The sequence below is a fragment of the Schistocerca cancellata genome, chromosome 3 (genome assembly GCF_023864275.1).
Source record: "Schistocerca cancellata isolate TAMUIC-IGC-003103 chromosome 3, iqSchCanc2.1, whole genome shotgun sequence".
NCBI lineage: Eukaryota > Metazoa > Arthropoda > Insecta > Orthoptera > Acrididae > Schistocerca > Schistocerca cancellata.
In genome coordinates this window covers 275033847-275047681 of record NC_064628.1, presented here as the reverse complement: position 1 = coordinate 275047681, position 13835 = coordinate 275033847, and the positions used below count along the sequence as shown (strand labels likewise).

Sequence of the window (13835 nt, the reverse complement as noted above, 5' to 3'; positions counted from 1 at the left end):
ATGAGGATCACCGGGAAGAGGGCAAGACATACACCTCTTGAAGCCTATGTAGTTTTGTGTTACAGAGAATCGATGTGCGCTTTGGTGTGCAAGGTAGTAGTTGTATCACTTTGTAGTTTCTCGCCGTAGTATCGAATTTATGTCATATGCTGGGGATATATTTCTTATATTGGATATTAACAGCACTGCAATCCGCATGACCAATAGGTCGGAAGCCTCACCACTTTATCGTTATAGGGTGTTTTAAGTGCATAACCGTGTAGCCTTAAGAATGTATCTATTTATATTGTCTCTTAGCAGTCCCTTCTTGGTACTGATCCCATACACTAGAACATATATTTCAGAATTGATCGCAGTAGATTTATGCAAAATCTTCAAGCTACGTCTGTCTGGAGCTCCATCATGCATAAATCACATGTTTATATCATCGTAACACTTTCATATCTACTACACACCGATGACGGATGCTACCCTCCTCGACATGCGCGCATCTGGAGAGATATTTTGCACTTGGATGGGTGCTGTGAGTAAGAAAGGTGCGAAACTGCAGTAATGGACTCGGCTTGTTCTGCTCTTTCACGAGACGTGGAATGTAGCGGTCTACTTCTGGTCAGCTGCAAATGAAATCGGCGATTATCCTAAGAATGCGAGAATGCTCTGTGACTCCCATCCGTCCAGGGAAAGAAGGGCAATCGTAATTGTAAATTACGCACTGTGATCGAAGTACTATAAATATGTAGATTACTGTCTGGTATACTTTGGTGTATATGTTCGAGAATTAACAATGAATAAACGTACTGCACAGTCATATCTTTCGCCTACACAAGGAGAGACGACCATCGCAATAAAATCAGGTGTACTAACGAATTTATAACGCGATACGTAATATAAATCTTATATTTACAACTTCTCAGTGCTGTTACCTTTAAGAGAGAGTCTGAAAGTGAGGGGGCATCCTGTGACAGCGGCACAGAGGCACATCTTATCACTCCATCGTGAGCTAAAAATGAGCATGGTATTCTAGTCCTGTGATGCAGGACATGGCAGGTAAGAAAAGATAATTTTCTAACCAATGAGAGAATACTTAGAGGGAATATAGCCTACGCTATAGTCAAAAGGTTCAAATGGCTCTAAGCACTATGGGACTTAACATCTGAGTTCATCAGTCCCCTACACATAGAACTACTTAAAACTAACTAAGGACATCAGACACATTCATGCCCGAGTCACGATTCGAGCCTGCGACCGTAGCAGCAGCATGGTTCCGGACTGAAATGGCTAGAACCGCTCGGCGACATTGGCCGGCTACGCCATAGTCCTGTGCAGGACTTTCGCAACAGGTAACGATACTTTAGCGATGTGAAAATGTGTCTGATTTCTTCTATCTTCAAAAATAACTTTTATCAAAGGCAGAACTCTACATTTGGCGTGAGAAAACTGAGGATTATCCTCAACAACATAGCTGCCTCGGATTGGGTAACGTATATTTTTTAAATATGTGAGCCTATAATGGGGTGCTGACAGGTTTCAGATAGATTATATGATGGTAAGACAGAGATTCAGGAACCAGGTTTTAAATTGTAAGACTTTCCCAGGGGCAGATGTGCACTTTGACCAAAATCTGTTGGTTATGAACTGTAGATTAAAATTGAAGAAACTGCAAAAAGGTGGGAATTTGATGAGATGGAACCTGGATAAACTGACTAAACCAGAGGTTGTAGAGAGCTTCAGGTAGAGCAATAGGGAACGACTGACAAGAATGGGAGAAAGAAATACAGTAGAAGAAGAATGGGTAGCTTTGAGGAATGAAATACTGAAGGCAGCAGAGGATCAAGTGGGTAACAAGACGAGGGCTAATAGAAATCCTCGGGTAACAGAAGAAATATTGAATGTATTTGATGAAAAGAGAAAATATAAAAATGCAGTAAATGAAGCAGGCAAAAAGGAATACTATCGTCTCAAAAATGAGATCGACAGAAAGTGCAAAATGGCTAAGCAGGAACGGCTAGAGGACAAATGTAAGGATGTAGAGGCTTATCTCACTAGGGGTAAGATAGATACTGCCTACAGGAAAATTAAAGAGACCTTTGGAGAAAAGAGAACCACTTGCATGAATATCAAGTGCTCAGATGGAAACCCAGTTCTAAGCAAGGAGGGAAATCAGAAAACTAGGAGTATATAGAGGGTCTATACAAGGGCCATCTTCTTAAGGACAATATTACAGATATGGAAGAGAATGTAGATGAAGATGAAATGGGAAATATGATACTGCGTGAAGAGTTTGACAGAGCACCGAAAGACCTAAGTCGAAACAGGGCCCCGGGAGTAGACAACATTGTATTAGAACTACCGACAACCTTGGAAGAGCCAGGCCTAACAAAACTCTACCATCTGGTGAGCTAGATGTATCAGACAGGCGAAATACCCTCAGACTTAAAGAAGAATATAATAATTCTAATCCCAAAGAAAGCAGGTGTTGACAGATGTGAAAATTACCGAACAATCAGTTTAATGAGTCACAGCTGCAAATTCAAAGCGAATTCTTTACAGACGAATGGAAAAACTGGTAGAAGCTGACCTCAGGGAAGATCAGTTTGGATTCCGTAGAAATATTGGAACACGTGAGTCAATACTGACCTTAAGACTTATCTTAGAAGAAAGATTAAGGAAAGGCAAACTTACGTTTCTAGCATTTGTAGACTTAGACAAAGCTTTTGACAATGTTGACTGGAATACTCTCTTTCAAATTCTAAAGGTGGCAGGGGTAAAATACAGAGAGCGAAAGGCTATTTACAATTTTTACAGGAACCAGATGGCAGTTATAAGAGTCGAGGGACATGAAAGGGAAGCAGTGGTTGGGAAGGGAGTAATCTTATTATGTTTTTCAATCTGTATATTGAGCAAGCAGTAAAGGAAACAAAAGAAAAATTCGGAGTAGGTATTAAAATCCATGGAGAAGAAATAAAAACTTTGAGGTTCGCCGATGACATTGTAATTCTGTCAGAGACAGCAAAGGACTTGGAAGAGCAGTTGAATGGAATGGACAGTGTCTTGAAAGGAGGATATAAGAAGACATCAATAAAAGCAAAACGAGGATAATGGAATGTAGTCGAATTAAGTCGGGTGATGCTGAACGAATTAGATTAGGAAATGAGACACTTAAAGTAGTAAAGGAGTTTTGCTATTTGGGGAGCAAAATAAATGATCATGGTCGAAGTAGAGAGGATATAAAATTTAGACTGGCAATGGCAAGGAAAGCGTTTCTGAAGAAGAGAAATTTGTTAACATCGAGTATAGATGTGTCAGGAAGTCATTTCTGAAAGTATTTGTATGGAGTGTAGCCATGTATGGAAGTGAAACATGGACGATAAATAGTTTGGACAAGAAGAGAATAGAAGCTTTCGAAATGTGGTGCTACAGAATAATCCTGAAGATTAGGTGGGTAGATCACATAACTAAGGAGGAGGTGTTGAATAGAATTGCAGAAAAGAGAAATTTATGGCACATCTTGACTTGAAGAAGGGATCGGTTGGTAGGGCATATTCTGAGGCATCAAGGGATCACCAATTTAGTATTGGAGGGCAGCGTGGAGGGTAAAAACCGCAGAGGGAGACCAAGAGATAAATACACTAAACAGATTCAGAAGGATGTATGTTGCAGTACGTACTGGGAGATGAAGAAGCTTGCACAGGATAGAGTAGCATGGAGAGCTGCATCAAACCAGTCTCTGGACTGAAGACCAGAACAACATGATGAGAAATTGTTTACAAATTATATGCCCAAGCTGTAGCTGCTGGTTTCACAGTGCACACCGTAAGTAACGAATTAGCTCAGCCAGTGCCGGGTACAAGGAATGCGCCAACCTGTTTGATCTTGCCCACGGCAGCAAGGGCGGTCGAAATGACTAGTGTCCTGGGTCAGCGCGACAGAGGGGAATGAGTGTGTGTGTTGCGTGAGAGAAGAATCTGAAAGATGGATGTTTACGCTGGACGTATTGATAACATCCAAATACCTACCTCTCCAATCATTCCCGGATGCCCTCCATGGTGGGGCCTCGTGCACTCTGGCGTACACGCGCAGTTACGAATGCGGCTCCGGACGCTGCTGTAGTTTCCTCCGCTCCCTGAGCGTCGGCGCTGGCGATATACACGTGGACTGGCGCGCTGTGTGTGTGCATCGGGGAGGTGAGGGCGTGGGATGTGTGAGTGTTTCAGTGATCTCTGACATCTAACCAAGGCACTACTGCTGCTGGGTCATGGTTTAAGTGTGTTATGTCTAGCGCTTCTGAATACATTGCATTGGACTCTATCTTGCAGTTGTGTTTGCTGTTGGCTCTATCCTATCACGTGGTAGAGCGTTCCTTCTCCTCAATGTAGGGGAGACGACCAATTTAGGAATTGTATAGTACTTTAAAAACCTAGTAGCGACGCCCAATTCCCGAGTGACAGCGATCTCCGACATCTAGCCATGACAACTACTACTACTGTGGATTGGGTCGTGGTTTTAGTGTGTCACATTTAGTGCTTCTCATTACATTGCAGTGGTATTTGCTGTGGTTTCTATTCTGTCATGCAGTAGAACCTACCTCCCTCCTTTGGAATGTAGCGGAGAGGACGTATTTAGGAAGTCTATAGTACTTTTAAAAACTCAATCGCGACGTCAAATTCCAGACTGATCACTTGCTGTTGTCTCTATCCTATCACTGTACTGCGTGCACGCATGCGTTTGGTACGGGCGGGCATGGCTGCTGCGGTGGATTGGACTACTCTGCAGTCGGCGAACGGCACGGTTCGTGATCGCGAGATTTTGTGATCGACTGGATTATATTTTCACCAGGTATGTTTATTCGTGAAGGAGAGTGTTTCTGTTCACAAACATTGGTGCGTACAAGACCTCGGATATGTTTAGCACTACGATCTATTCGTGACTGAAATTTCATTACTTCATTTGCATTATGTTTTGCTTATGATACTCAAACGTTGAAAACATGTTTTGTTATGAAGAAGGATCATTGTATAGTAGAAGTGAGTGTCTTAAGCGATCTATTTGACTCCTGTAAGTTGTTAAAGAATTAATGGGTTATTTCACGCAATCGAAATTGCGTCAGCTTTCTCTTTGTCTCCAGCATTAGCCCATAGGGGTATAGCATTCTGAGGATAGATGGAAACCTCCATATTCGTGTTTGGAAACGCTGTTTCACGCAGAAACATGTCAGTGAGTGAATGTGGAATTTGCCATTCAAAAGAATGCGGCCACTTGATGATAAATTTGGGGACCGCGAGACCAAAGGAGGCTGATATCTGGTCTACGCCAGTGGCATTTAGTAACGTGACCTGTGGTTAGGAAGTTGGGCTGTTTTGACCTTTATGGCGGCGCCCTGACAATACACACACATGCCGCAGACCCAACACCTAGGCTACTATAATGCACTTCATTCCATTCACTGTCTGTTACAGTTATTATCTCAGTCTCACAAAAACTGATTAAATAAAGAGGATGTACCAATAAATTGTTAACTCTGATTTGAATTTCCTGTCATGAGATCCTTCCTCTCCAGCACACACCATAGAGCGAGTCTTTTTCTTACCAATTTTTTGTTCGAGGGCTGGGATGGGGGATAGGGGTGGGATTGGGGGGTGGGGAGGGGATGACTGGTAGGGAGGGAACGTCCTCTGATGGTGGACATTGGTAATTTTGTCAATCCCTGCATGTCAAGGTGAGCACACACGAAAAGTTTCCTATAAGATGACACCCCCTGTCTGCAGCAGTGTAATTATGTAATTACAACATGTAGTTGCTGGGTGTGAGCTTCTTCCACTAAATAAAAGTGAGATCCAACCCCTGTGAATTTAATTTGATAAATAAACAATATATCCTACGTTTATGATTGAATTTCCAGTTGTGAAATCCGTTCCTCTGCAGCACAGAGCTGCCATTTTCCAGGTGGGATGGGGCGGGTGGCAAGAGTTGGAGGGGAGGGGAATGTTTGCCATAGGGGTGAGGGTTAATTGATTGATCAATTTAATTAAGTAGTCAATCCAAGTCATAGAGTGAGAGGAGACTATTCGAATAACTCAGGCCTGAAAGTGTCAGTGAGTGGGAGTGGGGAGGGTTGGAACTTTTATAAGGAGTTTGCAGGAGGAGACTGAGGGGGAGAGATAAGAGGAGGTTTCTCAGAACAACAGATTATCCCAGGGAGCCATAATCCATTTAGCAGACCGATAGGTGAAGGACCTGTCAATTGAAGAGAAGGATTATCCCCAGTGGGTTATAATCTTAGCAGAACAAAGAGCTAAGGACCTGTCAATCAAAAGAGAACAATAGGTTTGCCCTTTAATGCGTACTTGCCCCTGATGCAGGTTGTCTACAATGTGGGCTGATGCTCTCCATGCCTCCCTACTGACGGCAGCCAACTTGTGCCATACAGCTCTGAGACGACATGCCATACCTATGCAGCGCCTGCCGACGACAACGGTACACTATGAGTGATAACGAACAGTGGTGAGACGATTCGTCCCACTCCACTTCCACGCTCAGTCAAATCGTCCCTGAGATTTGTAATTTTGTTTTGGTTTGTGTAAATAGCACTGAAATAAATACATTTCTTTCATCACTTGATCATTTAAGCAGTCTTTTACATTCGTACATGAATCCCTTCATTTAGTATCATTTATGCCTGATTTCATTTTAATTATTGATATTAATTAATCTTTGGCTGCTAACGTGGGGCAATCTCATTAGCCATCTACTCGTCATTTCACGTCCGAAAACAAAGAAGAAATCTCAGTTCACTACATTTTATGGCGCACAACGTGGGGCAATCTCATTAGTGATCTACTTGTCATTTCATGTCCGATGGCAGCATAGAATTCCGAGTTCACCACAACAGTTTAGACAAGAGGAGAACAGATGCTTCTGAAATGTGGTGTCACAGAAGAATGCTGAAGATTAGGTGAGTTGATTGTGTAACTAATCAGGGGGTACTGAATAGAATTGGGGAGAAGAGCAATTTGTGGCACAACCTGACTAGAAGAAGGGATTGATTGAAGGCACACATTCCCAGGCATCAAGGGATCACCAATTTAGTACTGGAGGGAAGCGTGGGGAGTAAATATCATCGAGGGAGACCAAGCGATGAATAAAAGCCGCTTCAGAACCGTGTAGGTTGCAGTAGTTACTCAGTGCTGAAGAGGCTTGCACAGGTTAGAGTAGCATGGAGAGGTTCATCAAACCAGTCTTTGGACTGATGATCACAACAACAACAATAATTCAGGATACAGTTCCTGTCGGTCTTCAAACATCTTTCTTATCAGGTTTTACAACATTTTCGTTACACTCTTCTGTAACTCAAACAAACCATCGACCATTCCACATAATCTTCATTTTGTGTGACCGACATCACCTGTTGGCTCTCTTTGGCGTACTTCCGACACCCTAGAGCAACATTCTACGAGGGGTTGCAAGAATGTTTTGCAAGGAATCTTCTTTTTAGAGTGACTGCGTTTTTCAAGTATCTGGCCACTGAACAGCTGTCTACCACATACTTCATTTACATCAAAGTTTATAAGATCAATTAATTTTATATCCTCACAAACTATTATGCACAGGTATTTAGATATGTTGACTGGTACCAGTTGTGACTCACTGATATGTTTTGCAAAATGGATGCCATATCTCAGTTTGCAATACATCATATTCTGAATAACGCACCTCCTATGATTGGTGCAGCAAACATGGTACTCATTCAAAGAAACGGAAAATTTGCCTTCGCTATAATTACAAGCTCAATCTGTAATTCTTCACATGAACTGTTATCACATTTCTAAACCTAACTAATCATATCTCACAGTCGTCATTATCGATATCCTCTTTTAATGCCCTTACTATACTACCCTTTTTAGGTAAGTTACTGATTTTAAGTATTTTTTTCACTTGCGTGGACATGATCAGCACCATAAAATGGTTCAAATGGCTCTGAGCAACATGGGACTTAACATCTGAAGTCATCAGTCCCTAGAACTTAGAACTATGTAAAAATAACTAACCTAAGGACATTACAAACATCCATGCCCGAGGCAGGATTCGAACTTGCGACAGTAGCGGTCGCGTGGTTCCAGACTGAAGCGCCTAGAACCGCTCGGCCACTCCGGCCGGTGATCAGCACCATGCGATAACAAATACGTAAAGATTAGAAATATGAGAATTCTGATTTTATCTGGGACTCTTACTTGTCAAGTCATACTCGCCCACCATTCTAGGATCGTAGAGTCCTTTGGCTATCATTTCCTTCTCCAACGTTCCATCGTCTCCGAAGTCGAACTCGATCCATTTGGTGGCCTTGATAGTGACCAGTAGCGGCTCTTCGCAAGCGCTCTTGCCCCTCGTCACTGGGGACGTCTTGCCGGTCCAGTGAGCAGCTCTGACATGACCACCGTGCCTCAGGACGTGGCTTGACTTGTGGTCAGCGTCACCATCCACGACCAGCAGCACCACCAGCATTGCAAACGTCGACGCGTGAGGCCTCATCTCGTACCTGTTGGGGCATATTTTTTAAATTATCTAGATGGAAACGAGGAATACAGACCTCTGTAGGTGTGATATATTGACATCAGTTCTAGGGGCACGCATAGAATATTTGTTGTTGACTTCCGTGTCTGTGTGCAGGCGGACGCTATGCACCCATTGTAGTGTTCATTACAGATAACGTGAAGCAGTCTTGACAAATGTTCCTTTTACAAGTGCCAGCGATTGTTTTCCGAGTAAATGTATTGTCTTTTGTTTCTCGCTAAGCTACTGCGGGAAATGTGGCATATTTTTTGACGTATGCAAGTTACTGTTAGCGTTAATATCTGACAAATTGTCCCACCAACTTTCTTTTTCATGGAAGTATAACTATCTCGAAGAAAGTACAAAGAGCCTTCGAAGAAAACTCCAGCATTATAACAAGTGAGGACCTTGACCGAACACTAATAAGAGAATGGCGCAGCAAACCACTGTCTCTCCTTCAGGAGAAGAGCTGCCACTGCTGTACTAGATGAAAGCAAACACATATCTCCAACACGCTTCGCGTGTTTATTATTATGACACCCACATCAGGCAATCAAAATTTCGATCTTTAGCACTAATAAATATTCCATAGCGATTCCGGCGAAACTATAACACTTGTCACATCACGGCATTTCCTGTCTTCGAGAGACGTCGATGTTTCACTGATCTCACGTTTCAACTTCGTATGTCAGTAGAAGTCCGCAGGTGTTAAATCTAGTTTTTATAATCGAACGACCGATCCAGCCAGTTCCGACTGTTCTGTTAAGGATGTAATTATCTCTTCTGTTATAGGGGTGGTGAAGGGGGACATTCGTCGTGTAGGTACCATCTGAATTGCCTTAGATACAATGGAATGTCTTTCAGTAACAGTGGTAAGTTATCTGTTGGGAACTGCAGATTCGTGAACAAAGAAGCTACCAGTGATGGCATTCCTGAAAACCTCGTTACACATTTACAGGCCAAGGTCATTGTAGGTCCACTTCTCATGGCCTTCATGTAATTTGGAGTGGTCAGTATAGCATACTGAAGGTTGATTTGCCGTGCTTTGGAAACAAAATGATCAGAGGGAAAACGTCTACCCTTACACGTTTACGCTGTTCATGCCTTAAAACTGTACCATTATATGACATATGGTTTACAGGTATGACGTCATAAACATTGATTTGTTTACTTAGTTTGTTACTTTCATGTTCCATGGATCATTTGGTACGGTAAATCGTCATGATGGGGAACGAGTCGTTTTACATTTATATTGCAAATTAATTTGTACATCTATTTCTACTCTAAACATCATCATATACTTTTTTCCCGAAATGAAAAACAAGAAAGAAAGATTGAGTTAGCAATTCCTACCCACCACCTTTTCCACATTAGAAACATATTCTTCTACACAATAGAAGGAGTTGTCAAGAAGAAACCTTTTCAATTTATTTTCAAATTTTACCTCGTTGTCTGTTAGACATTTTATATCACTGGGTAGTTGGTCACAAATTTTCGTTGCAGCGTTGTGTACCCCTTTCTGTGCTAAAGAACACCTTAATTTTTCCTTCTAGCATTGTAATTATATACCTCATTGTTCCTTTAGAACTGTTGTGGATTATTTACAACAAACTTCATGAGACAATAAATACGCTGTGACGCTATAGTCAAAATTCCAAACTCCTTAAACAGATGTCTACAAGATGATCGCGGGTGAGCATCACATATTGTTCTTACAGCACGTTTTTCGGCAGTGAAGACCTCCTTTCTTAAAGATGAGTTACCCCAGAACATTATTCCATGTGATATTACTGAATGAAAATAAACAAAATATGTCAACTTACTGATTTACCTCTCTCCAAAATTTGCCATGATTCTAAGTGCAAACGTAGCTGAACTTTGTTGTTGTAGGAGTTCCAAAATGTGTTTATTCCAATTTAAATTTTAGTCAATATGGACACCTAGGAATTTAGAAGTTTCTACCCTACGTAGAATTTCATCAACATGTATTACACTTATTACTGGTGCAGTACCCTTAGAGGTGCAGAACTTAATATTATGTGTCTTTGTAAAATTCAGGGTGAGACCATTAGCAGAAAACCAGTCAATGATACTTTTGAGAACTTTGTTCACGATTTCCTCCATTACTGTATGTATACTGGGAGTGATTACAATACTGATGCCATCTGCAAAAAGAACTAATTCTGCTTACTGTGCATTAGATGGTACATCATTTACATATATGAAAAACAGATTGAGCCTTGGGGAACCCCATATATTATTTCCCCCAGTCAGAGTTATGTCCCCGGTTTCTGTTGGCTGAATTACTACTATGTACTACTTTCTTCATTGTTTTGGTTAGGTGTGACATGAAGCATTGGTTGGCTATACCATCAATCCCATAAAACTTCAATGTATCTAGGAGTATGCTATGATTCACACAATCAAATTCCTTTGATAGATCACAGAAAATACCTATCGGGGCTATTTTGTTATTTAATGCTTATAATACCTGGTGTGTGAACATGTAAATCGCATTCTCAGTAGAACAACCCTTTTGAAACCCAAACTGTGATTTGCTGAGGATATTATTGTTGCCAAGGTGAGATACTATTGTAGAATACATCACATTCTCAAAAGGTTTAAAAATGACGTCAGCAGTGAAATAGTTTGGTAGCTACTGACGTCTCTCTTATCACCTTTCTTTAAGAGGGGTTTAACAACGGCATATTTTAGTCTCCCTGCAAAAACAGCTTGAGTTTGTGATGCATCAAATATTTCGGACAATATCGGACTCATTATATGGGAACAAACCTGTAGTACTCTATTGGAAACTCCATCAACACCAGAAGAGCTTTTATTATTGAGAGAATGTTTGAGCCTCTTAATTTCAGAAGTTGAAGTTGGTAGTACATTTATATGATTTAATTTTATGAGAGTTACTTCTTCAGCACAGTGCTGTGATCTTTCTCTTGAACTGTTGGTTCCTGTGGTTTCTACTATGTTTAAGAAAAGATTATTAAATACATTTGCTACCCGTGTCTTGTCATTTATAATCCTTCCATTCAGTTCAATACTAATGGTTTCCTATAATCCCACTGGGAATAGTGAGAAACTACGTTTTATTAAGACAGAGCCCAAATTACCAAGGCTATCCCAATTCAGTGTCCGAGAACGAGAGCACGTAGAGACATCCAACAAACTTCAAAAATAATTTCAAACCCTTTCCAAACTGTTTCTCGCTCTGATGCTTAACGCCAAATATTTAACACATTATTTCTTTTCTAAAGCAATCGTAAACTGTTTTATAGAGGGGAGTTGAATTCTTTAGAAAATCGGCGGTTTACTAGTACTAAATACCTGGAAAGAAGCGCTGAGGGGTTAAGAGCCACCTACATCCCACAGGGTTTGCTATGAAGGGAAAGTGACACTAAAGCATAACTCAGGATCACGTGGAGCAATTTAAACACAGTCTGTTATGTGCATAGGACCTTAAATGACCAAGAAATATTGTGGGAGTAAGACTGCCCACTGCCAGTAGATGTGACGTAAAAACATCCGTAAACGGCATGTTTTGTATTTATTCCCTGTATTTGATTGGCTTGGAGAAGGCCTCCAAGGCTACCAAATACAGTTAAAAGTGTCGAGTCCAAGTTGTGTGTTTTTCGTGTTATTCAGTGTGTCAATCAGATCCGCGAAAGCGAGTACTGTAGCGAGCCAATAATTTTGTCAACGTGTAACGTGATGCAGGATGAAGCCACATCCTCTCTGGAGTCGTATGGTGTAAAACAGGGAGAATCAGACATAGTATGTGTGTGCAATATACTCTTGTCAGCAGGAGATGTAGAATGTATGCTTATCTGATCGATTTCAACCAAACTTGGTATATGTATCACGTACTATATGGAAATAAGTACTGTGCGAATAGAAGCCACGCCCATCATATTGGGAGTGAAGTGATAACGTGGTGATGGATGTAGAAGGGGGAAGAACGAGATGGGCAGACACAGGACAGGAGAGAAACATGCAGAGAGAGGGGTAATTGGGAGACAGAAAGAGGAGGGAGCAGGAGATGGACTCAGAGAACATTGGAATACATAAATACACAGGCAGTTCCAGGTTTTTCACCTAGTATGTCTATGTGTTTATGTGTGTAAGTGTTGTACATTAATATGTACTCGAATCAGTGTGTTGGCTGCTTCTTCTCTGTGTCAAACAGTTTTTCCTCAAATATGTCGCATGCTTTACTAGCGCAAGTTTTCTCCATGATTGTAACTGCACCACAGGATGGACTATCACTCTCAGTACTGAATAACGGTTATGCATACACGTGCCCTCATTTCAACACCTGGCCTGCTGTTCAGGGAGAAATAAGCATTAAGGGGTTGCCGCATGTGCTACCCAGCGTAAAAACATGCACCTTGTAACTGCTATTATTATTAGTATGCAAGTGACGCAAATACTCATGTAATGATGTTCATTTCACCATACTGAGTAACCAATACAAATATTAATGCGCTTACACCCGTTACTCTCTGCACAAAAATGGTATCGCAAAGTTTTGCGATAGTTTCCTAGAGATGATAGATCGCGTCTTGGAGACCAACTTTTGTGTGGGGCAAAACGTTTTCTGATGCTTCCCAGCGACACTAGCGTCATTTTATTGACTTCGTCGGTCCTGATACGCCGATATTTCATAAAAGTATCAGGACCCACTAAACAGGTTAGCTGTCTCTAAGCAGAGAAAGGTATTTCACAAGCTCTGTCTACCCGCTTTCATGCCTTGCAGAGGACTCTCCTATACGCAATAAGTGTTCTCTCTAACAGAAATTGTTCTCCATGACGTGATCTATCACCACTGCACGTTTGTCGCAAAGACTTTCAGACACCGTGTATATATTCCTTTCTGCCTTCTTGTGTCCATTCCTCAACGTCACTCGCTCACGCTAATATTATATTTAAATAAATTAGTTGCCTCGAAAACTGCCTAACCACGCCTTGACTACTAAAACAACGTCATTTTCCTTTACTTTAAGGAAAGTAGGTAGTCAATAACGGGTACTTACGGAAGTAAGCATCTAGACACAGGAAAGAAGAATCAATGAGTCGGTCTGAAGCCTCCCCTGTGAACAATTAATTGTTTCACCACGACATTTCATACCAGCGCAATTCAATCGTACAAGTATCAATGTCGACGAATAGTATTCATTGGGTGTGAAATGCGACGCCAGGAAGTAGGGGTCACCGCAAATTCAAGTGTCTACATTTAACGCAGAAGCGTTCTTTGCCATTCGTAGGTGTTATCACCC

General features: G+C 41.4%; 1 protein-coding gene across 1 annotated transcript in view; it reads right to left on the bottom strand.

The window, feature by feature from the left end:
- The window catches only part of LOC126174938 (protein yellow-like), a 32071-nt gene extending 23542 nt beyond the window's left edge, over positions 1-8529 (bottom strand). Inside the window, exon 1 of the mRNA XM_049921394.1 lies at positions 8229-8529. Within this exon, the coding sequence (XP_049777351.1) occupies positions 8229-8526 (298 nt within the window). The 5' untranslated portion in view covers positions 8527-8529. The remainder of the gene's footprint in view (positions 1-8228) is intronic.
- Between the last annotated feature and the right edge of the window lie 5306 nt (positions 8530-13835).